The sequence below is a fragment of the Mesoplodon mirus genome (genome assembly GCF_964341445.2).
Source record: "Mesoplodon mirus genome assembly, chromosome: 18".
Classification (NCBI taxonomy): domain Eukaryota; kingdom Metazoa; phylum Chordata; class Mammalia; order Artiodactyla; family Ziphiidae; genus Mesoplodon; species Mesoplodon mirus.
The window spans coordinates 38,845,628-38,865,732 of record NC_138994.1 but is presented as its reverse complement, the minus strand read 5'-3'; the positions used below and the strand labels follow the sequence as shown (position 1 = coordinate 38,865,732).

General features: G+C 64.4%; 1 protein-coding gene across 4 annotated transcripts in view; it reads right to left on the bottom strand.

Annotated features, from left to right (window-relative positions):
- Window positions 1-2: 2 nt before the first annotated feature.
- The window catches only part of RAI1 (retinoic acid induced 1), a 108,300-nt gene continuing 88,197 nt past the window's right edge, over window positions 3-20,105 (bottom strand). For all 4 annotated transcript variants that reach the window (XM_082603750.1, XM_082603752.1, XM_082603751.1 and 1 more), the window contains 4 exons: window positions 9,851-15,362; window positions 6,004-6,097; window positions 2,148-2,197; window positions 3-1,824 (listed from right to left, as the gene is read on the bottom strand). In XM_082603750.1, the coding sequence (XP_082459876.1) occupies window positions 1,810-1,824; window positions 2,148-2,197; window positions 6,004-6,097; window positions 9,851-15,346 (5,655 nt within the window). In that variant the 5' untranslated portion in view covers window positions 15,347-15,362 and the 3' untranslated portion in view covers window positions 3-1,809. The remainder of the gene's footprint in view (window positions 1,825-2,147; window positions 2,198-6,003; window positions 6,098-9,850; window positions 15,363-20,105) is intronic.

Below are 20,105 nucleotides of genomic sequence, written 5' to 3'. Positions count from 1 at the left end.
TGACCTGGGTCCCACTGATCACTGGGCCGCATGTTTGGGCTATATCATCTTCTAACCCTTAGGGTCCTTATGGTCTCAGCTGCGCCTTCTTGCCTCCTCTCCCAGCTTCTGCCCCCTTCAGGTCGCGGGATGACATGGGAGGACAGCTCCATGTCTTTGGGGATCTGTTGTGACAGGAGCTACAACCTGGGTCTCCCTATGTGTCTGGGTGTCAGTCTCACCTGCCTGACCCCTGTCCTCTCCCCGGAGGTAACGTGTGTGTGGCTGGGTAGCAAGGGCTTCTTTCCTGTACCTGCAGTAAGGTCCCCAGAACCCTCCACTCCCCTCCCCTCCATTCCAACCTCTCCCCCAGAGCCTGGCCCCTCTCCCAGCAGAATCTGGTCAGAATCCACGGGCTGCAGAATTCCAAAACAATCGTTGTATCTTTATTGACTTTTTTTTTTCTGAATGCAATGACTGTTTTTTTTACTCTTAAGGAAAATAAACATCTTTTAGAAACAGCTCGATACACACAATCTTCAGTGTGAAGCAATATACTAATAAGAACACTAGTCTTAACATTTACAGTCTTCATATATATTATATATATGTATATGTATACATATATATACACTATATAACGAGGCCGGATATAATACACACGTTCACCGTTTTACAGTCATATGTACAGGAAGTTTCTAGGGCGGCCCCGGGCTGGGGCTGCATCAGGCCTATCGAAGCGTGGACAGAGCTGAGGACACGGACAGACAGGCAGACGAACTGGCAGGCACTGGCCCGGGCGGTGGTGCCTGCTTGGGGAAGGAGGCAGTGCCAGGGCCCCCTTCCCGGTAAGGGCCCCGTGCTGAGGGGCACACGACGCACGGCGGCGACACACGGGAGAAGCGAGCATGTTCCCAACATATATACATTCTATGTGACATATATATAGAGGGGCACACAGGTGTGTACATGGATCTAGCGCTGTCTCCGCTCCCGTGCGAGTGGCGCTGCAGCCCCCGGAAACGGTGGTCGTGCAGAGGGTCGGTCATGCGTCTGCCGGGGGTGCGCTCCCAGGCTGGGCTCCGGGGATGGGGCGGACTGGAAGGGAGACGAGCAGAAGCCAGCGGGGGCCAATCCAGTCCACGCCCGGGGAGCTCGCATCCCCTGAGCACGGGCCCCAGGCCCCCGGCCCTCCGGACTCGCACGAGGGTTTTGGCCAAGGCTGGGAAGGAAGGGTGCACAGCCTCCGGCCCCTCCTGCGCCGGACAGGCTTCGGCTCCCCCCGCCCCCAGCCTCGTTCCAGGACACACGTCCTGGAGGGGAGCCGGCCTCGGCCTCTTCGGACCCCACCCCACTCCCAGGGTGCCCAGCTGCGTGCCACTACCGACCCACGTGGAATGTGTGCCACGTCGTCCTGAAACTTCCAGGGGGAGAAGCGTATCCCCAGGCTAAAGGCCTCCCACCCACGCCGGAGCCTGGGTGTTCCAAGGAGTCTGGCCGCTTCGCGGGTTCCCCCTCTCCAAGCCTGGCCGGGGGATGGGGGCGAGAAGGCCCTGTGCCGTCCGGTTCCGGGAGCAGATGGATCCGGAACCTGTTTTCTTCCCGACCGGGGACCACTAGCTTCCGCCCGAGGAGGCCAGATCCAAGATCCGGGGTCCGGATCAAGGATCGGCTCTGGACCCGCGCCGGAAGCAGCGCAAAGGTCCTGGGGCTGCGCCGGCGGCTCCTCTCCTCGGCGGCGGCGGCGGCGGCGGCGGCGGCGGGCGGGCAGACGGGCGGGCAGACGGGCGGGCGGGCGGGATCCGGCGGCTCCTCCGGCCGGGGGCTGGATTACAATGGCAGCCTCTGCGGGGAAGAAACGCGCGGCGCATTGCTGACGGCGGGGCACCTGCCGAGCGGTCAACTCCTCCAGACCCTCCCCTCGGCCCCGACCCCGCCCGCGCCTCCAGAGCGAGGCCCCACCTGCGGCTTTGCCTGTAGGCCGGCCCCCGCGCCGCGCCCCGCCCCACCCCGGGCTGGCCCCGCCTCCCGCACGTGCCGGGTGTATAAGTGGCCCGGGCCCGCCCGTGCTGACCCGCCCCCAGCCTAGTCCGCCCAGAGCCGGCGATCCTGCGCCGGGGGCCCTTCTCCAGCCTGGGCCCCTCCAGGGGAGGCTCGCGGTCACCCACCTTATGTTTGGGGCATTTCAAAGAAAAGTTCTCTTCGATGAATATGCAACCTGTGAGCAAGAGAAGTTCGTGCAGTCAGAACGGTGTCTTTTCCGGCCGGGAGGCGGGCCCACAGCCCCGGATGCCCTCAGCTGCAGCTTTTTTTTCAGAGTAAGTCAGCCTCTGCTTGAAATCCGACCCAAACCGAACTCCGTCAGCCCTCCAGCCCCGCTGGCCTATCTGTCCTTTACTCTCCTTTCCCCTCCCTCTGGAACCCCCTTTTGTCATGGGGAGGCCTCACCACTCTCCCCCTCGCCCTCCCCCGCTGTGCTTTGCTGGGCCACACTGGTCACTCCCTCCTAGTGGTCCGGCCCCAGCCCCTAGGTAGGCCTTGACACCCAGGGGGTGCTCAGTGAACGTGTGTTGACCAACTGGGACTGGACCGTGTGGCCACAGGTCTGGATTCCAGCCCCAGCCACTTCTCTGAGCCTTGGTCCTCACATCTGTAAAATGGGCGTCCCGCCCACTGCTCCTGTCTGTCTGCTGTGGGCTTGTTCCCGTAGGGGCCTAGCCGGGCAGGCTGACCTGAGCACTGGGGCAGGGGAGGAGGGGATGGAGGTCCCGGGTCTGAGTGAATCTTAGCAGGTACTGGAGTGCCCATGGCACTGTCCACCCTGGGGGAGCAGAGAATGGCCGAGCAGGCCCCACTGCCTTGCCTGCTGCCGCCTAGGGAGGCCCTGACTTTTCCCCCTGGAGTCCCCTCCCGTCACCCTCTGGACCTCTTCTGGGCTCATCCCCTTCCCTCCCCTGCCTATGGGCCACTGTTCTGAACAAACCCCAGACCCACAACCAACCAAGCCAGTCCTGGCATCACTGGGGGTGGCTCTGCCGCAGCACTGGGACAGTGGCAGCTAGAGGCAGCCCAGGTGGGGAGCAGGGCTGGGTAGCCTCCAGAGCCCGGGTCTCAGACCTGAAAACTGCCATAGGTCTGAGGCGGCTCATGTTTTCCCCCTCCCTACGCTCAAGTAAGCCTGACACCGCTGTCCTGGGTCATACTCGGCAGAGCACTGGCCTGAACCCTGGTCCGCTGCACACACGGGGCCCCCGCCCCGCGGGCCCTACAGTCAAGGGCTTGGGGCCCCGGAAGCAAAGAGTGGGGGGGGTACTTCCAGAGGCATCATGCTCAGCCGCCCCCAGCAGCCACTCTGGACATGGGGAGGGAGGGCCAGTCACCCATCCCCAGGCCCTCTCCTGGTGTCTGCACTTGGGGAGCCAGGGCCCAGCTGACAAAGTGGCCTGGGGCCTGGTGCTCGCTATGCTAGCTCCAATGTGGGCTGCCTAACAAAGGGCGCAGGGTCAGTGGGCCTGGGCAGCTCTGGTGCTCCGTGGTCTGGGGGCCTGGCCCAGACCCCTGCAGGGCTCCACGGAGGACCGCACTTCCAGACCCGGGTCGGGCAGGTGCAAGGTATTGACCAGGGGCTGGGTGCCTGCCGGGGGCTCCTGCCTGCCCAGCTCACTCCCTGGGTGCCCCCCGCGCCCCTGTGCTGCCTGGAGCCGGGTCCCCCTTCCCTCTGGCTGCTAGGCTCACTAGTCCTGCCCCCTTCTCTGGCCACTGTACCCGCTCCATGCCCCTCTCCCACACCGCCCCCTCCGGGCTCTGCCAAACCCTCCAACCCTAGGCAGATGCCTCAAGTTCAACCCCAAAGGGAGCTGCACGTGTGGGAATTAACTGCCTCCCCCACCCGGCCCTGCGCAGCCCCTCTGTGAAGGAGAGAGGGGGCTGCCCAGCTGGGCCTGCTGGAGTGCAGAGGCCATGCAGAGCAGAGAGGAGCTGGCCCAGCTGTGGCCCCAGCTCATCTGGGTCCACCAGCCTCAGCTGAGCTGCCGGCTGACTACGGCCACCTGGGTGAGCTCAGCCTGGCGTGCGGCAGGGTCCACCGGCCCCCACACACCCTCCTGAGACGTGCTGGAGGCTGGGCCTGGAAGGTCCGGTGGCTGATACACCAGCGGCACAGCCTGCCCTGCCTCGGGCCTGCTCTCTGGCCTGGGGACGCTGGCCGCCTCCCTCTCCCCCCTCCTCCCAGCATGGCCCTGCTTCCTGAGCTTGCAAAGCCTCTGAGGCGCAGGCTCCATCTGCACCTGCAGCCCCTCTCTCCGGAATGCAGGGCTCCGTCACAGCTCTGCTCAGGCCAGCATCTCATCTGCCCCCTGCGGCCCTACAGAGAGCCCTACTATGTGGGGAGTTCCTCAAAGACATCACTGGAAACAGTTTGTATCGCTCCAAGCCTGGTATATATGTCCCACCACAAGCCAGCTCCTGCCCACCTCCCTTGACCTCTTGAGGACTGGCTCCAATGTCACCTCCTCCTAGAAGCCCTCCTGGATTCCCTCCCAACTCAGGATGGATCTCTCAGCACACAGTCTCTCCTTGTTTGGTCTCCGTAACTTTAGGCAAGGATCACGGTTTTCCTGTCTGTCCCACTGAGACATGAGCCCCCCAGGAGGCTGGGGCGCTGCAACACCGGAGGGGACAGTGCACAGGACGTGGAGCTGGCCAGTGAGTCACCCCCTGGCTGTTCCTGCAGTGCGGTGGCCACGGGTAAGGCAGCCTGTCTGTGAAGGTGCCGCTGGAGACAGTGCGAGGCCTGGTGTGGGGCTGGCAGAGCGCAGGCGCGAACCTAATCACTGTGGGAGGAGAGCTGCAGCCCGCAGCACCTGTTCCTGGAGGTCAGGCCCTGGGTCTGGTGAAGTGGCGGAGTCCACATTAAAATCCGGTTCCTACAGCCCTCAGGGCAGGGTGTGGAGCCAGAGCAGCCCCATGTCCTGCTCCAGCGGGTTCCCTCCCTAAGGTGCTAGCGCCTCAGCCCTCGCCAAGGAACTGTCACCGCTCAGTCCCGTGTGTGCTCCTGGGGGCGGCTCGGTGCTGGCTGATGCCAGGAACTGGCATTCAGATGGGAAGAGGGGTCCCCGGGCGGTGGGAGCAGGGAGGGTCCTGCCAGGAGATGCCTCTGCCCTGTCGTCGTGCAACAGGGTCACGATAACCTCACCCTCTTCCAGGGCAGCAGGGGGTGGGGGACAGAGATCGTGGGGGCTGGCCCCCAAATCGGACCGGGGCTGCCCTTTCTGGGTCGTGCTTGGGATCTCACTCCCTGCTCCAGACAGCTGCAGAAAGAAGAAATGACTCTAACCTCAGCTTTACAGATGGGGAACCGAGTGCAGAGATATTGGTGGACTCACCCAGTCCACACCTGAAGCATGCCACCAGGATTGGGGGCTCTGGGCTCTCTGGCCCAGGCCGTCAGTATGCCACCTGCCTGGTGATGGTAGGTCCTCAATAAATGCCCGCGGGTCAAGTGAGCGAGGGAGTGGAGAGAATGGGGCAGGTGCAGGGGAGCCTGGTCCTGACTCCAGGGCCCACCGTCCTGCTTAAACCTTCCACAGCTGTGCCATGGAGCCAGGGGGAGTCTGTCTTGAACTTCCTCTCCTTCCCTCTCACTCAGTTTTTGTTACTGAACTATCTTTTCTCCTTTTTCTCTAACCCAGTGAACTATTCAGCCTTTTTCCAAGGCCCAGCCCAGTAGCCCCCCTCTTGGAGGCCTGAGAACCTCCCCAGCTGTAGGCACCCCTCGGCAACGGCAGCTCACACACAGCTTTCCGCTTTGTAGTTTGTGCTTCTGGGCACTCCTCCAGCAGGTGGCTGGGGGCTGATGTGTCTCCTCGTCACCAGCATTGCCCAGCACAGGGCTCAGCCGAGAGACACGAGAAGGTAAAGAATTGCTGGGACAGGAGAAGAGGGAAGCCGACGGGTCAAGTGGGACCAGTTCGAGGAGCTGTGCCTGCGTCCCCCGACCTTCGGTCCCCTTGGGCTGGCTCTTACCCGCATCGCTGGCACACGGGTAATGGTAGGTGTGGATGCATCCTTTGTGGCAGCACCCGATGGTGGCTCCGGCTTCTTGGCAGCTGGAACAAGTCTGGCGAGGAGAGAGGGAAGGCAGGTGAATCTGCAGCCGAGGGGCCCGGCCCCCACCCCTTCCTCCCAGGGGGCCCTGGAGAGGCAGCTAGGAGGGAGGCTCAGAATGGACGTCCACAGGATTGGTTTTGTGGCAGCCGCCCGCCTGGCACCTTGGGTGGGGGGAGCTCTTGGGGCGGGAAAGCAACCATCTTGTGGCTAAGCCTCGGCCTCCCATAGGCCCGGGCGAGCCCTGGCTCAGCCACCGTGCACTGCGTGACCTCGGCCAAGCAGCTCAGCCCTTCCCGCCTCTTCCGTATAATGGGGACAGCGCCTGCCTTGTGGGACAGTCGTGAAGATTAAATGAGCAACTCCATGTGCCTAGTGGACGACAACGCACAGGGCCAGTCACCGCCCGGCTGTGCCCTCGCCTGCCAGCTCCTCCCCACAGCCTCCGGGTGGGCAGCTTTCATGGATGCCACTTCACAGACAGTGAAGCTGAGGTCCCCACTCCAGGCGAAGGTGCTAAGTATCGTTTGCTACCATTTCCGGGGGCAGAACAAGCACTGGCCCCAGAGTCGGATGCTCTCCTCTCAGGCCGTTCACCCCCTGCCCGGGACCCAGGAGGAGGAAACAGCCGGTGCCTGAACGCGGGGTTCACGTAAACCCTACGCCGGCCGGCACAGCAGCTGGCCCACTCAGCCTCTCAAAAGCCAAAACCGTGGTCTGAGCTTGGGGGCTGCCCCAGGTTGGGCCCAGCTGCCTGCAGGGGGACGTGCCAGGACAGGATGGCGATGCCAGGAAGCCCCTTGGAAGCAAAACCTGAGGCCTGGGGAGGGACAGGCTGGTCCCCAGATCCCACAGACCCCCTGTGCAGCGGGGGGGTGAGGTTTGGGAGGGGGAGGGGCAGGCCCCCACCCGGAGGCTAAGCCACTGCAACCAGTAACTAGTTCGTGACACACCAGGCACACGTGGAGGCCACCTCCTCAGAACACCCCGATGGCATCAGCATCGCTTTATTTTATACAGGTGAGGGATGAGAGCTCAGAAAAGCCGAGTAACTTGCCTGAGGGCACACAGCTCAAGAGGAGCTGGATGGGCTTTGAGCCCAGCAACCCAGCTGGAGCACAGGCTGGCGGTCATGGTGCCTTACTGCTCAGGGTGGGGGGCAGGGGTGGGCTCCTTCCCACGCCGGGGACTGATGGGGACCCCACCCCCAGCAGGTGGGAGGCCAGGGATGAGTCTTCTCACACCCTTCCTGGGCCTAGCCTGAGAAATGCCTGGGAATGCTCCTGGAGCTGCGCTGGGGTGGGGAGCTACAGAATGGGGGCTGGGGGTTGGTCTGGAACATTCATTGCCTCTGGATGGCAGTTTCCTTCTGGTCAAGACTGAGCTTCCTAGGGCTCTGGGGCAAAGGTGTGGTGGGGCAGGAGTGGCCCCCTGACCGGGCCCAAGTGTCCCACCCACAGTGATGGCTAAACAGTGACAGTGGGCTCCTCTGGTGACGGCCTCATGCCACCCCGCCTGCACTGAGGCCCCCAAACCCTTGTGACAGGCATTTTAGATGTGGAGAAACGGAGGTACGAGAAGCCTTGGGCCCTTCTGACACCAGCACCCACGTTCTGAGCTGTTCCCCCGGGTGGGTGATGGGGTGCCTGGGAGTTTGGGGGGAGAGGCAGCCTCTGGGCAGACTAGGAAACTGAGGTCCCTGGAGGTGGGCACAGCACGGCTCAGGGCGGGCAGGTGTGTAGGGGCCCCCAGGAAGGGACACAGAAGGAAGAGGGGTGCCCCTGAGGGCCTGCGCAGAAGTTCTGTCCCTGCAGAGCCAGGGTGCTGATGGGTGTGAAGGCGGGTCCGGCTGTCCCCGCAGCCCCACCCTGCTGATGGGCTTCGGCGCCCCGAGGCTCACAGAGGACCGTGACTTGCTAGGGTCACAGAACTGGCTCTTGGGGCGGAGCTGGGATTGGAACCAGGGTCCACCTGACTCCAAGGCCGCGCGCTACCACCGAGCTCCGAGGCAGAAAGGGTCTGCGGGGGGAGGGGCCCACGGAGGTCTGGGCTTGTCAGTGGGCAGGGGGCTGAACCATGACCTGGGAAGCCCCAGACCCTGCCCGTCTTTCCAGGCAGGGTGTCCTCCAGATGCGGGTGCTGCTTTAATGAGCCCCTCTGAGGCTTGCCTGGCTGCTAGCCCCCACCTGGCCCGGGACCACCTCTCTGGCAGGGCGGCTGGTGACCACCCCTGTTCTGACCTTCCCAGGGATGCTCCCAGGGTGGGAGGCCGCTGGACCATTTTGGGAGGATGGCACAACGGGCAGAGATGGGGCGACCGGGCCAAGCTCCAGCTCCGTTATGTAACAGCCGCATGATGCCAGGAAACCACAAGGCCACTCGGACCCCCAGCTTCCTCCCCAGGCCAATAGGAGGTTGGTGCGGTGAGGTGAGACCAAAGTGCCCGGAACAGGTGACCTGGGGAAGAGGGGGTTGCCCCCTGTGCTCGGACAAGGTGCAGTAGCAGTGCAGGCCGGCGGGGCGGAGCAGGCCAGGGACACTTTCGGGAGGCCACAGGTGGCTGCCAGTTGGCCTGGTGATCTGAGCGCTTGGTATTATCTTTTAATGGCGGGAGACACCTGAACCTCTTTCAGGGCTGCTGGGAAGGAGGCAGTGACGAGGGAGGGAAGCAGACACAGCAGACACACCGGAGGGAGGGAGGGGAGGAGACGGGAGGCAGGAAGGGTGAGGGCTCTGGGCCTTGGGGCTGCTGTCAGGCTGGAGGACCCCACATGGAGAGGGTCAGGCACCGGAAACAGGGAGGTGCGGGCAGCCCAGTAGCGCACCCCCCACCCCGCCCAGCACAGGGCTGCTCCGCATGGCTGGTGGGGGGAGTACCCAGAGGGAACAGGTGGGCAGGTGGGGTGGGCACAGGGCATGGGGCCCCAAGGGCTGGGGAGGGGGGCAGGAGCACGGGCCGCAGGAGAGAGTGCTGAGTCCCGCCCCATCCCCGGGCAGCAGGGAGTGGGGATCGGGGGTCCCCTCGGTGATCAGAGTAACGGTCACACTGCTGAGACAACATGCTAGTGTCATCTGGCTGGCTGCTACTGTCACTGGCCCCAGGAGATGGTCACGGAGCATGTGGACGGGCCAGGTATGGCTGTAATAGTTTTATGGGTGTGAACTCACATAATCCTCAGGGCCCCTCCACAGGGGACTGTCATGCCCACTTTAGAGATAAGGAAACGGAGGCACAGAGAGGTTAGGTTATCTTCTTGGAGACACACAGCAAGGGGCAGCGCTGGGACCTAAACCAAGCCCTCGGTGGCTGCAGTTCCTCAGGGGACGTTTTAGGGCCTCGCAGGAAAGGTAAGGGCTCACGACCCAGTCCCCTGTTGCTGGAGAGGCTCTTCCCCCGCAGGTCCCGCTGCACCGAAGAGGCCTCGGAGGCAGCCCCCTGACATGCAGTTCTGGGGCCTGAGCATCTCAGCTGATTAGGTGAGCAGGGGTGCTGGGGGGCTTGGGTGGGGGCGTGCTGCAGCCGGAAGGGGCCGAGTGCATGTGTGGTGGGTACAGGGCTGAGCAGGCAGTAAGGGGCCACAGTGGGAGGTCTGGGGCAGGGGTGGGCGGGTGTGTCCTGCCTCAGCCTGGAGTGTGCCTCCACGCTCTGGCTAAGCTCCCCACGTATTCATTTGTGGTTGTGGTATGTTTGGGCCAGACTCTAGTATTAGAGAGATGGCCTGCCTACAGAACCCGAGGTCCCCACCCAGCTGGGCTGGCCTCTTACCATGTCCACGGCCACCTTCATGGCCTCCTGCAGCCCAAAGAGCTTCCCGGCCACCAGGTAGACCCCGCCCGTCCACACGGCACAGGCCTCGTGCACCCAGTGCTCCTGCGTGTCCCCACCAGGCTCTGCCGGCGGCTCCTTGCTGCACTCGTGCTTGCGGCTCCTGTCAGCTGGGGCTGTCTCTTCACCACCTTCCCCCCGACCGTCACAGCAGTAGCAACTCTGCAGCCGCCGGGACAGGCCCCGAGCGCTGGTGCGCAGGGAGCCCTGCTTGGCCGGATCGGCTGGGCCGTCAGGCCTGGGGGGCTTCCCGGTGGTGGTGGTGGTGGTGGCGGCGGTGGCAGCTGGGCACTCGAGGCCTTTGAGTGTCCTCTCAAGAGGGAGCGAGGCCTCCTCGCAGGCGCCCTCTGGCCGCACCTTCTCCTTGAGTTTTGGCTTCTTTTTGGGGAGGCAGTGTCCAGGGTAGTAGGGCCCACAGAGGTCCCCGAGGTCCTTGAAGTTGGCCGGGTTTTGGCAGAGGCAGCAAACAAGGCAAGAGGTACTCAGGGCCTTGGAGACCACGGGCCCCAGATGCATGGTGGAGGAGAGGGGCAGGGAGGGCCGAGGCTGCAGGGTGGAGCCTCCAGGGAGCGTGGCTAGGGAGGCCCCGGCCGCGTCCAAGGGGAAGGAGCAGGAGGAGGAAGAGGAGGAGGAAGGCTTCCTGTGGGGCTTGGGTTCCTCTCCGGGGGAGTTGACAACAGTGCATACAGTGGTGAATGCGTCCCGCTTCTCCACCCGCACGAAGGGCGAGAAGGCGGGGGTGCGGCTGTCTGCGCGCAGCCGCTTGCAGGAGGAAATGTATTTGAGGCGGATTTCAGGCTCTGCGGGATCCAGGGGCAGCACCTGCTGCTGCCGCCGCCGCTGCTTGGCACGCCCCTTACAGGGTGAGGTGGTGGCGTTCTTGGCCCGGCCCCGCGTCAGGCGCTTCCGCTTGGAATAGCTGCTATAGTTGGTGTGGCCAGGCTGCTTCTGTGCCCTCACCTGGGGCTGGCAGGGCCGGCACTCAGGGGGCTGGGAGGCCAGCCCCAGCTCCTCCGTCTTTGGCTTCTTGCCTCCTCCGCCAGAGCTGTCCTCGCTGCCCCCCTGCGTGCTGCTGGCCGTCAGGAGCAGAGCTGGGCCGACATGAGGCCTCTTCTCCAGGGAGCCTTTGGGGAGTCCGAGGGCTCCAGCCCTGCCTTTCCGGCTTCTCTTCTTAGGTGCCAGGGCAGTGCCCCCAGGCAGTAGGGCCTCTGGGGACGTGAAGGCCTCAGTTTTGAAACCGTCAGTCGAGGACAGTTTCTTACTGTTCACGAGTTTGCCTTTTAAGGATCTGTTGGTCGGATTTCTGCATAACGGATCGGCCCCCAAAGCTGCTGGGAACTTCTGCCCAGTGCTCACGTTTAGGAGACCTTCTTCTGCCCCCAGCGGGCTGCCCCCTGCGCTCTTGAGCCCACGGTCCTTCTCGGGGAGGGATGGGCTCAGAGGATTCCCGGGAGGGGCCCCTGGCACTCTGCACGCGAACTTTTTCAGGCTGGGCGAGGTGATCTTCTGCACGATGGCCTCCAGCTTCAGGCCCCGGCCTTTCCGGGGGGGCAGCACCTTGGTTTTCATGGCCCCCTGGACGGATGCCCGTGAGGCCAGCTTCAGGCTGGCGTCAGGGGTCTCCGGGGGCGGCGGCTTTGCCGTGGGCTCACTGTTGCCCTTGGCGGGCTTGGCCTTCTTGGGAGACATCATCCTCTTGAAGAGGGTGGGAGAGCCCTCGGCCCCCTCCTCCTTCGTGTCCCCGCTGCCGCTGCGTAAGACCAGGTTGCGCTTCTTGGTGGGGACAGGTGCCAGGAAGGCCGATTTCCTCTTGAGGGCGTGGAGGGGCCGATCAGAGAGCTTGCCGCCTGCGCCAGGCTTGGGGACCCTTGCCCGTTGGCCCGCCCGGCCCTCCTTCTGGGGGCTACCGGCGACCTTGAACGTGGTGGGCAGGTGGTTGTTGGCGAGCAGCTTCTTGGCGGCACGGCAGGTGGGGAGCCGGCTCTCCGAGGCGCGCCGCCGCTTGCAGTGGAAGGCCTCTTGGGTCCTGGTGCGGGACCGGAGGATCATCGAGCGCTGGTCTTTGCCTGGTGCGTCCGGTGAGTCTGTCTCCTTGGTCTTGGAGCCCATGGGGCTGCTGTCGGAGGCCACAGGCAGGGCGGCCGGGTTGCTGGGGCTGGATGCGGCCTTGGGGGAGGGCTTCCCCACCCGCTTGCCCGACTTGAAGGCAGCTCGCTGCTTGCCTCCCAGCTTGTCTGGGGGGGCAGGGGTGGTGGGCAGGCCCGGGGGTCCGGGTGTGCGGGGCTCACTCAGGGCCGTGAAGGAGCGGGTGCACATCCTGGGGAGCCCTTCCGAGGTCCCCCGGCCTGGGGCCCCCGCCCCTTCCATCTGTCCCTGGGGGGGCCCCGTGCACGATTCAGGGAGCAGCAGGTCTTTGGGCAGCGCCGGGGCCCTGCACGGGGAGTCCTCGGCCTCGGGCAGCCCCCGGTGCACCCGCCGGCTCCGTAAGCTTTTGCCGCGAGGCACAGGCTCCTTTTTGGCGATGGGCGCCTCAGGCACAGCGGGCTTGTTCGGCTTCTGGGTCAGGGAGGCTTCCGGGGCCAAGGCAGTGGAATCCCCTGGAGCCAGCGCCCCCTCGGGCCCCTCTTCCCCTGGCTTCATGTGGGAGAGGGAGGACTCGAACCAGCTCTGGACCTTGGACTCGGTGCCCACGGTGGGGCCCAGCAAGATGACGGACTCGCCAGAGAGAGTGCACGGGGAGCCCCAGCTGGCCTTGGAGTCCAGCACTTCCTCCACCTCCTCCTTGCCACACAGCAGCGGGGCCTTGGGCGACAGTGGGTCCTGCATGCCCGGCCTCTGCTCGGGGCTGCCCAGGAGCTCGCACAGAGACGAGTACTCCTCCGCCTCCAAGTCCCCCTTCCTGCCGGCGGGCGGCAGCAGCGGGAGGTCCCCGAAGTCGGCGGCGGAGCAGCAGTGCCGGCTGTCCTCCAGCCAGCGGTCGGCCTTGCCCACCTCGGGACACTGCAGCAGCCCGCCTGCCTCCTCTTTCACCCCGCCCCCCTCCTCCTGCTGGGAGTCCCGGGGCACCACAGCCTTCTCCCCCGAGGGCTGCTCCTCCTGGAAGCCCAGGCAGGCCGAAGCCTCGCGGGCGTCCTCCTGGCCGACGCTGTCGGCGGCCTTCCCGCCCTGCTCCAGACCCTTGGCAAGCTCGCCGGGGTGCAGCCCCCATCGGGGACAGGCGTCCCCCAGGTTCTCCTCGGGCCAGGCGAAGGGGTTGGCGCCGTCCGCTGAGCTGGCGGTGGTTGTGTCTGGGAAGCAGTCGAAAGCCGCCGTGGCGGGGTCCGAGGCGGCGGCCCCCAGGGTGGGCTTGGCACCAAAGGAGAGGGGACCAGTTGTCTTCTTGGGGTCAGGGGTGGCGAAGCCCACGGAAGGATCTTCGAACAGCCCCGGGCCGAAGTCCTTGGTGCCGCCGCCCTTTTCCAGCTGCAGGGCCTCAGGCAGGGCCTCCTGTTCCCCTGGCCGCGGCCACGCACCCTTGGCCACGGGGTCCAAGCAGGCGCTGTGGTTCTCCAGTGAGAAGGGTGGCTTGCCGGTGTCCTTGGCTAGGCTGGGCGCCTCAGCCCAGACCTTGTCGGCCTTCTCGCTGATGGCCTCCTGCAGCCCCAGGATCTCGGAGGCCAGGTCCTCCTGCGCCAGGGCGCTGAGCAGCAGGCGCGGGCAGTCCCGCTCGCCGGCCACGAGCTTGGAGAAGCTGTCGAGCGGCAGGCTGCCGTGCAGACTCTGGAAGGAGTCGTCGGACTTGGTAGACATGTCGTCGGGTGAAGTCACGGAGCAGGTGGACACGGACTCGGGCTTGGCCTTGGAGCTGCCGTGGACCCTGGCGGGGCTGCCGCGGGCCTGGCTGCAGTAGAGGAAGCTGCGCTCCAGCGGGTCCTCGGAGCCGCTCAGGTAGTCAGCCTCGGGCGGCTCGGCGTGCGTGGACTGTGGTGTGCTGCTCAGCGGCTCCGACAGCGGCGTGCCTGCCGGCTCGGCTGAGTAGCCACTGCCCTCGGGGCTGCAGTGCTGGCTCTTGTGCTGCTCCGGGGTCCGGGCCGCCAGGCTCTTGAGGCCCTTCTTCTGGGGCATGGCCGCCTTGGAGAGCAGTAGCTGCTGCACGGTGTTGGAGATGTTCTCTACCTGCGAGGTCAGCGCCGTGAGGCTGTGCAGGCTGAGGTCTGACAGCAGGCTCTCGGGAAGCTTGTCCTTCTGCAGGGACTTGCAGTTGGCGGCCTGGGCATCCACGGAGCCAGCAGCGTCCGTCGGGGAGGGGTTGAGCAGGGGCATGAAGTGGCTGTGGTCCGCGAGACCGGCGGGGAAGGCTCCAGGGCCCAGCGGCTGCTGGTTGTAGGGAAAGTTCTCCAGGCTGGGCATCAGCGGCGATGGGGTGGAGCTGTAGGAAGGGGAGCGGCCCACAGAGCGAGCAGGCGAGTGGCTGGAGCCGGGGCTGAAGGTCTGGTAGTACTGCTCTGGGGTCCTGACGGCCGCGTCCGGCTGGCAGTAGCCTGGGCCTTGCTGCCCGTAGTGTTGGTACTTGGTGAGGTTTTGGTAGTGGAGGGTTTCCTGGGCGTGGTGGCGGCTCTGGAGGGCTTGCTGCTGCTGCTGCTTCTGTGGCTCGTAGCTGAGGCGCCCGGGCTGGTAGGCGTGAAGGCTCGGGACCCGCTGGCCTGGGGCCAGGCCGGTGTTGGCGGTCAGCGGCCTGTCGTGGGGCTGGGTGGACGGGGCTGTGCAGCTCTTGTAGGAGTGGGCCCCCTGCCCGCCGCCCTGGCCGGTGGAGGAGTAGGTGGAGGAGATGGGGAAGGACTGGGACTGCTGCGGGAAGTGGCTGCCCGGGGGGAAGGGCAGGGGTGAGGCAAGGTCGTTCTGGGGTTTCTGCCTTTGGAGCTTGGGGTATGCCAGGGGCTGCGGGGGTTGCGGCAGCTGCTGCTGGACGTGGAGGGTGTGAGTCCGAAAGGGCAGCTGGGCGCCCTGCTCTGGGTACTGCCGGCCGGGGGGCGCTGCTGTCTTTTTCATCAGGTTCTCGTCATATTTGCCCACCGCCCCTGGCAGGGGCTGCGGCTGCGGGGGTGGTGGCTGTGGTGCCCCCCAGGCCTGCAGGCCCTCCTCCCCCGAGTAGCGGCCGGGGTAGGGACTGCCGTCCTGGACGGCGTAGCCTGCGAAGGACGGCCTCCCCTGCGGGGCCTGCGGAGAGGACAGGCCTTTGCTGGCGCGTGCCGCCGAGGCGGGAGTGCCAGCGCCGCCCTCGTAGCTGGGGAAGGGCTGCGGGCCGTAATAGTCCTTGGTCAGCAGACGCTGCCGGTCGCAGCTCAGCCCAGCCTGACTGGGCTGCCGGTAATTCTCCAGGCGAGATGTCTCCTGTGAGGTCTGCTGGTAGGTCTGTTGTTTGCCATGGAAACCACACCTTTCTCGAAAAGACTGCATGACTCGGGCTGGTTATCTGTGAAAAGAGAAAGGGCGAGAGGGAGGGCGGGGAGGGGCAGAGGGAGAGCAATTCAGACGAGCCATTTCCTCTCCCTCGGAGAGCCGGCCCCCACTCCGGGCCCTGCCCTCTCCCGCAGCCTCCCCACCAGCTGTGCACATATTGACAACTTCTGTGTCAGGGACGTGTGCTCTGTAATTCCCGCACCCGACAGGGATGGGTACAGGGAGGCCACCGAGGAGGGAGGTGCGACCCGGCTGCCCAGCGCCAGGTCACTGGGGAGCTGCCCCCTCCCCCGGCCGGCTCCCCCCTCCCTCCCTCCCCCACAGCCCTTCCCTGCCATTTCAGAATCATTTAGCAGGGCAATTCCCGCTCCCCTGTCCCCTGGGGCTGCTGGATCCGGTAAGCTAGCCCCAGTGCAGCAGTGTTCAGGCGTGACCCAGCTTGCGGGGGGCTGGGGACAGCTTGCCCCTGCCCCAGAAGCCACTCACCGAGGCCTGGCACGCGCACACGCACACACACACACCTCCTCCATCACTGCCATGCCATCTGGAATCTGTCTGTTCCTTCCAGCAGACGCTGATTAGGGGCTGCCGAGCCACTGTAGGCATAAAATGTCCCCTCCTCGACTCCCAGGAACGCAGGACGGCGGCACCTGCCTCCTATTTTTGATACCGTAGGTACATAAACAGATTACGTGGCCCAGAGAGAGGCAGCACATGCTGACGGGGGACAGGGCTGCGGTCCCTGCACGTGAGAGGCAGCTCTGGGCCTCCTGGGTGGGCGGGGCCTGCACGGGGTCAGGGCCAGGCCGAGAGCCCATCTGTTTATGATTTTAGGGGCCGGCGTGCACAGGGTCCGACCTGCCCCAAAGCAGGATCGGGGGTCAGGAAATGACCCTGGAGTGGGGGTGGGGGGGCCTTCAGGGCAGAACAACTGGATTCACATAACAGGCTGGCTGCAGCATCCAGGCTAATGGTCCCTCTGCCCGCCACCCCGACCCAAGACCCTTGGAGAAGAGAGGAAGAAGCAAGGATGCCCCAGGCTCAGGAGTCCTCATGGTGAGGGCTGGCAGCAGCCCGCGTCCCCGGGCACGGGGTTTACACACACAACGCTCGCCTGCACAGCCCAGGCTCCCAGGAGGGCACAGGGGACCTAGCAGTGCCCGTTCCCAACCCCAAAGGGGAAGGGGTGGCTCGCCATGGGCTATGAGCCTCCAGGGCTCTGGGGGGGCACAGAGAACAGGGGGGGCAGGCACACATGGAGGGAGAGAGGGGCTCCCCCAAGAAGTGCAGCTAACCCCTTCTTCACCCAGATCCCACCTCTATGTCCTCCTCATGCGGTGGCTGGGGGGTGGGGCGGGGTGCTGACCAGGGAGGGGTCAAGCCTGGGGCGGCCGGACGACCCCAGGAGTCCTGTCAGCACAGCCCAGGCCAACCTCCCTGCCCTTGGCACTCAGCTACTCAGGGACTGAAGCCCACGACCCTGGAGAGGGCTCGGCCCCTGCCCACAGGACAGGTCACAGCCCCGTGCCATGGACTCTCCCTGGCTCATCACAGGCACCCCGACATGGAGGAGACCCCCTTCTGACCCAGTTTAGTCCATCCTGGCAGCTGGAATCAAACACGACAGGAGGTGCCTGCTGTGACCCAGCCTTGGTTCCGGGGCGGCTCCCCGCCAGGTGGGCAGCCCTGCACCTCCCCCACGGGGCCCCGGGAGGGATGTGCCGGGAGGGGGGGGGCTCCTTCTGCCCTTGGGCAGCGCACACGGGCACTCCCTCTGGCCCAGGCCTGAGATGGCAGGTGGAGGCCTCTGCTCAGGGTGTCCCCTGCGGTCCCCGCGCTCTGCTCTGCCCTCCCTGGCCTCGCTGATGAGCCCGGAATTTGCAAACCGAGGCCCACTCTGAAGGCTGCCCGTCGTATATCTGCACAAATTACAGTTCGGCTTTTATTAGTCCCCGATCGCTCTGATTTCCTGCTGAGTGTCTCGTGGATATCGTTAACATTTCTACAGCTTTTTTTTTTTTTAATATTTTTTCGCATTCTTTGAAAATGCATTTCCAGAAACATTATTTAAAAAGAGTGCTCTGACCAGTGTCCCCTTCCCTGTTTAATCAGTCCAGCTGCTGCATCTTTTAATTTCGCCGAGCCGTATTACAGTGGGCTTTCCAATGCACAGGAGCAGCTGGACGCGGTGAAAGCATCTATCTCTAAGAAAAGACAGTTCAATTAAAATACGTGAAGCCCAGTGGCTGGTGGAGAAGGCAGGCAAAAATGCCTCCCCAGCACCACCTCCAACCCCAGGCCCAGGGAGGGGAGGGGTGCAGGAACAAAGGCCACCTCTCAGAGCCACCAGGTCCCCGGCCCCGCCAGCTCTGCCAGGAGAAAATGGGGCTCGGCCTCTTTAAGAGCTGCCTCAGGCCTGCCACAGGCTCTGTTGTTATTAATTATTATGATTATGATTAGTTTTCAAGAGCACTAGAGAAGGACAGGCGGGAGAGAGGCAGGCTGAGTGAGGGCTGGGGCGGGCGGCCTCAGGAGGGGGTGGAAAGAGGTACCCTCGGCAGAGAGACGGTGACCTCTGAACCCGGGGGGAGAGGTGGCAGCGGACGGGGTGCACGCTGGGGGTCTGGCCTCTGTTCTGCTAGAGGGAGAAGGGGTGGGGGTCAGGGGAGGGCACCCAGTAACATACCTTCACAGGACAATTCCTGGTCCAGACCCGCCTCCCCCTCCCCCTTCTCCCAGACACTTGGTCAAGGCCACATCTCCAGTTCTAGCCAAACTGGGAGGGAAGGAAGAAGGAAAAAGAGAAAAGAAGGAAGGGAGGAGGAAGTCAGTCCTGAGCTCCAGATCTGCCAATGCTTCTGTGGTGACTCCTGTGAGCTGGCCTGCCCAGGCCCCTGGTCCAGGGAGAAACACAGCGCAAAGCTGGGCCAGGCCGCAGGGCCCACTCCGTGCCCCGGGACTCCTCTAGCTCAGCGACGGGTCTCCCTGCTCCCCCCGGCCGTGAAAGGGGGTGTGACGAGCCCCACGGACAACCTCAGGCCCCAGGCACAAGGCCATCAGCCCCCAAAGGCCTTCAGAACCAGGGCTCAGCCGTGTTTCCAGGCAAAGAGCACGGCTCTGCGGTCCCCGCACAGGCAGTGCGGGACCCATTGGGGTGGGGGGCAGGGGCAGCCTTGCCCGCAATGCCTGCCCACCCTGTGTCTGCACACTCACTGCTTTTGACTGTTCTGCCCTTTTACAGAGAAAGGGGAGGCTCAGAGGGGCCGGGACCTGAGTGTGAGCAGCCCACAGGGCAGTTCCTTGTGATGGATGCCACAGCGGTGTGGACGGCTCTCACCAAGAATTCCCAGTTTATAGGAAGGCCCCTTGGAGCACGATAAGGAAAGGGGGGTGCCCAGGTCCCCTCTGCAACCTGCGTGGCCCCAGAAGCCGTGTGGGGCCCCACCCAACTGTAGGGAATCTACTCGTGGGCAGTGGTGGCCCCTGGCTGCCTGCTGGGCCCTGGGCAGCCTCAGAGATAACTCACTGGGCCCACAGCCTCTCTAGCCCCCAGGGTCAGGCCTCCGGTCAGGGAAGTGGGCCCAGTGTGGGCCGGAGCTGCTGTAGCTCCCGCAGGGACCTGGGAGGTAGGGGGAGAGAAGGAAGCTTCTGTTCCCCAGTGGGGGCCCTGGGGCCCCTGGCTCCATCCCACTCACTCACCCAAGGTTCTTTTATGACCTGGTTTTCTGATTTGCAGCTGCAGGGAAAAAACTTTAAAACCCAACCCACTCAAGGCCTGGGAACGAGGAAGGAGGGGAAAGTTACCTGGGTCAGGAGGCCGGGGATGGGGGTGTCCCAGGAGGAACGGAATGGTGGGACCACCTTGCGCCTCCCCATGTGCTGTGGGTGATGAATACTAAATAGGACACCTTGATGAAAATGATCAATCATTAGTCAGGCGTATGGCTATTCTGTGGGGTCTGTTTTGAATCCCAAGGGCCTGGCCCAAATGGGGGAAAGGGGTGTTTCCAAGGACTCCCCAAGACAAGAGAGCCCAGGGTCCCCAGGCCTCTGCGACAGGTAGGGTCCTTGGGCCAGGCACCGGGAGAGGCCAGCTTGGGGCAGAGGGGGCCCATCCCGGGCATAAGGAATCCCAGAGAACAAGGCAGCCCCCACCCCAAAGTACGGCCTCTCAACACCACCCTCTGTGGGCAACAACCATCCTTGTTCACGGGCACCCACGGGAGAATGCCACAAGGATCCAGCACACCCCTCTCTGCAGGGCTGGAGGTCCTGAATATTCAGACAAGTTATGGGGTGAGAGGGGGAGAAGCAGGAAGACAGCCAGGCTCCTTAGCTGAGGCTAGGGACCCCAGGGCAGGGGGAGGTCTCGGGGCTCTTTGGAGGATGTTTGAATAGGGGGCAGAGGCTTCTGGCCTCTCCAGGGGTCTGGAAAGCCTTCCCTCGAAGCCCACCAACGCTGCCTCTTCCAAGGACCCAGTGGCAGAGACAGCCAAGACCTACTAAGCCCCCAGAACGAGAGCCTCCCCTCAGGGTCAACCCACCAGGAGGACGCGCTGCCCCGCCCCGGGCATCACCGCTGTCCTGGGCTCCATCCGGGTGCTGCCTGTGGAGCTCTCAGCCCGGCCGCCTCACCCCTGCCCCACAGTGCAGTTTCTGGGATGTGAGGGTCAGCTGAGCTGGAGGGGCCCACGGTCCAGAGGGTGGATGGCTAGCCGGACCCCTCCCCGCCGTGAGGTGTGGGGCAGCAAGGATT